At 55.0% G+C, this 2,832-nt stretch overlaps 1 protein-coding gene across 1 annotated transcript; it reads right to left on the minus strand.

Moving 5' to 3' along the window:
• Positions 1-1,287: 1,287 nt before the first annotated feature.
• LOC127346579 (putative invertase inhibitor) lies at positions 1,288-1,845 on the minus strand. The gene has a single exon (XM_051372864.1). It carries the CDS (start codon positions 1,843-1,845, stop codon positions 1,288-1,290), a length of 558 nt encoding a protein of 185 aa, XP_051228824.1.
• Positions 1,846-2,832: the final 987 nt, after the last annotated feature.

Genomic DNA, 2,832 nt, shown 5'->3' on the forward strand with positions numbered 1-2,832 from the left:
GGAAGCGATAACTACTACTCAGTCAGGCCTCATGTCTCTTTCAAGTGGACTATCCACACCACAGGTTTGATAACATAAGCAAACTGATTCATATTTTTTTAAAGGCCTAAGCGGCGTGAAGCCTGCCTGGCAACTAAATTGCTATAACAAGTCCATCAACATAGATCAGCAGAGAGACCATTTGCTAAATTTAGAGCAACAAACAGATTGAGCTGAACTGAAGCATACAATGCTGAAAAGTTAAGACTGGGTATGATGGAATCCAAACAAATTGGAAACTTTTTCTGCAGAGAAACCACTTGCTGAATTCAGAGAAACGGACATTCCATTTTTCTGCTTGGCTAATCTAGGAAGCGCAGCGTGGCCCCTGGTGCTCCCCTAGTCACTACCGATGCACACAGAACTGGATGCCACCCGAGCTGACCGGACGACGCGTGAGGCGCCCCTCGTCGACGGCCGTCCTGGCGGATCTGAGAGGGGTCAGCTATGGGCGCCAGGTTGGGGGCGGTGAGGTCGAGAGGAGAGAGTAGGTACCTGAGAGGGGGAAGCGTCGGCGGCCTGGTCTTGGAGCGTCGAGGGAGCTTCAGCGGCGGCGTGGTCTTGGAGCGGCGACCGGCGTCGTCTTCCTCCCTCTCGCCCGTGTCGCCCTCTCGCCCACGTCGCCCTCTCGCCGCCACGCAGAAACGCGAGGGGGGGCTCGCGTTTTCCTTCCACCCCAGCCCGACGGGTTTCGGCCGGTTTCGTCGGGCCTAAACGGGCCGAAACCGGCCTCCCGAACAGCCCAGGCGCGTTTTGAGGTGTTTCGAGGTGTTTTTATCGAGCCCGAAAAAAACACCCCAAAACCGGCCCAAACACTGCTAAAAACACTGGCACCGAATTGGGCCTAAGTGAGTGGGTGAAGAACTAATGTACACCATGTTCCATGAACAGATTCAGGACATTTGTTATTATGAGGGGGTTCAGTGATCGGCGATTGCGTGGATATTGAATTCTAGTGGATGAAGATAAAGATAAAAAGTACTCCTACTACAAACTTTTTTCAACAAAATCAGAGCTTAGCAGTAAGGAAAGTTCATATACACGATACAAAGCGCTGCACAATATATAGCCCTACAGCAGAGCTAACTTAGGCTGGTCAAGTACAAATTTCTTGTTGCGACCAAATAAATGAGCCTATGCCTGTATATCTGAATCAACTAGCTATGCATCAGCTCTTTATTTTTTTTTTCGAAATGGGGAAACATTCCCCAGTCTCTGCATCAATTGATGCATGCAGCTTTTATTTCATCATGGCAGCGTCGTCCGGTGATCATGAATCGCTTGGGCAATGTCCGCGGCCATTGCAGACAGCCAGATGCTCGCGTTGTTTTCGTCAGACAGCGGGTCTTTGGGAGTCAAATTGCCCTCCATCAGGGCAAGCCGACAGTAGCCGGGCTGGTAAGATGCGTCGCTGAGTCGTGGCCACGCCGTCTCGACGCGGCCGGCGAGGAGATCACTCACAGCTCCGGTGACCCACGCGTCCATCTCTCTGTAGAGGTTCAGGCAATGGTTGAGGCTCTCGATAAGGTCGGAGATGGCGCGTACCGTAGAAGTAACGTTCGAAGCGGTTAGATTAGCCGCGGCGACGGCGACACCTCGCGCGTCGGCGGCAGACGCGGCCTTTGGATCGGCAGACAAAATGTCTACGCAGTAGTGGTAGGGAGTTTTCCAGATCGACTGGGCTGCCGCTGCACAGGTTGATTTGATGACAGAGGATGCACGGCCGTCCGCAAGGCCAGACACCCCAGCCGCCCCGAGCCCGAGGAGAAGAAGGAGATGAAGGAACACACGCTGCTGGAGGGCCATGGGTTTACTAGTTACCTGTGTTGCATTTGCAACTCACACCGGCCGGGCAGCCACCACAGCCCCTATTTATGTAGTATGGACACGCGAGACTTGGTTGAGGGAAGCCCGGATCTTGAGAAAATTGATCATCTTTGTGTGGTAGTGTCAAGGAAAAAACGATCTTTGTGTGGCGCTCCGTTTCTTCCTCAGTTTCCTCTCTCCTCAGATCCGAACGTACCTTTTTTGAGAGCAAGATCCAAACGAACCTGCATGCTCTAGCCATAAGCCATCACGCCAGTAGCCAATAATGTGTGCACTGTTCTACGTGGATCTTGTTCACATCACACTCTTCATACTAGAGCGAATGAATAAACATGGCTCAGAGGTACAAGGCCCCGCAAAAGGTAATATTAGGCTATGCACACACAAGTAATTAGAATCCATGCACAAATAAGGAAAATGATTCGCTTCATCCGGGGGATGGAACGACGCGCGTCCCCCGCCTCCTCCTGGCGACACGCGTCCACGCGGGTGGGTCCCATGTTGGCCTTATCTTCTTCTTCATGGGATTTTCCTCCGCACCGAACAGCCATGGCACTATGGCAGGCTTCCCACTACCACCCTTGCCCTGCACCTTCCCTTGCTGCTCCGGTGCCCAGCCCCCTCTCCCGGCCGTGCCCTGCCATGACCACCCCGCTACTGCGAGCTCTCACCGCGCCGCTACTGCGAGCTCTCACCGCGCCGCTGCTACAGGACGTCCGCCATGGCTGCAGCCGCTGCTGCAAGTCGACGACCGATGATGCTACACGCCGTCCGCCATGGCTGCGGCCGCAGTCGACGGCCACCTGCTGCCAGCGGTTCTGGGGCGTTGCTACTTTGGTCACCCAGCGTTGCTGCCACGGGCGGGCTGAGTTGCTGCCTCGGGCGGGCGGCGTTGCTGCCTCCGGCGGCCGAAGTTGCTGCCTCCGGCGGCCCTCGTTGCTGCCACGGGCCGACGGAGCTGCTGCC

The sequence above is a fragment of the Lolium perenne genome, chromosome 4 (genome assembly GCF_019359855.2).
Source record: "Lolium perenne isolate Kyuss_39 chromosome 4, Kyuss_2.0, whole genome shotgun sequence".
Classification (NCBI taxonomy): Eukaryota; Viridiplantae; Streptophyta; class Magnoliopsida; order Poales; family Poaceae; genus Lolium; species Lolium perenne.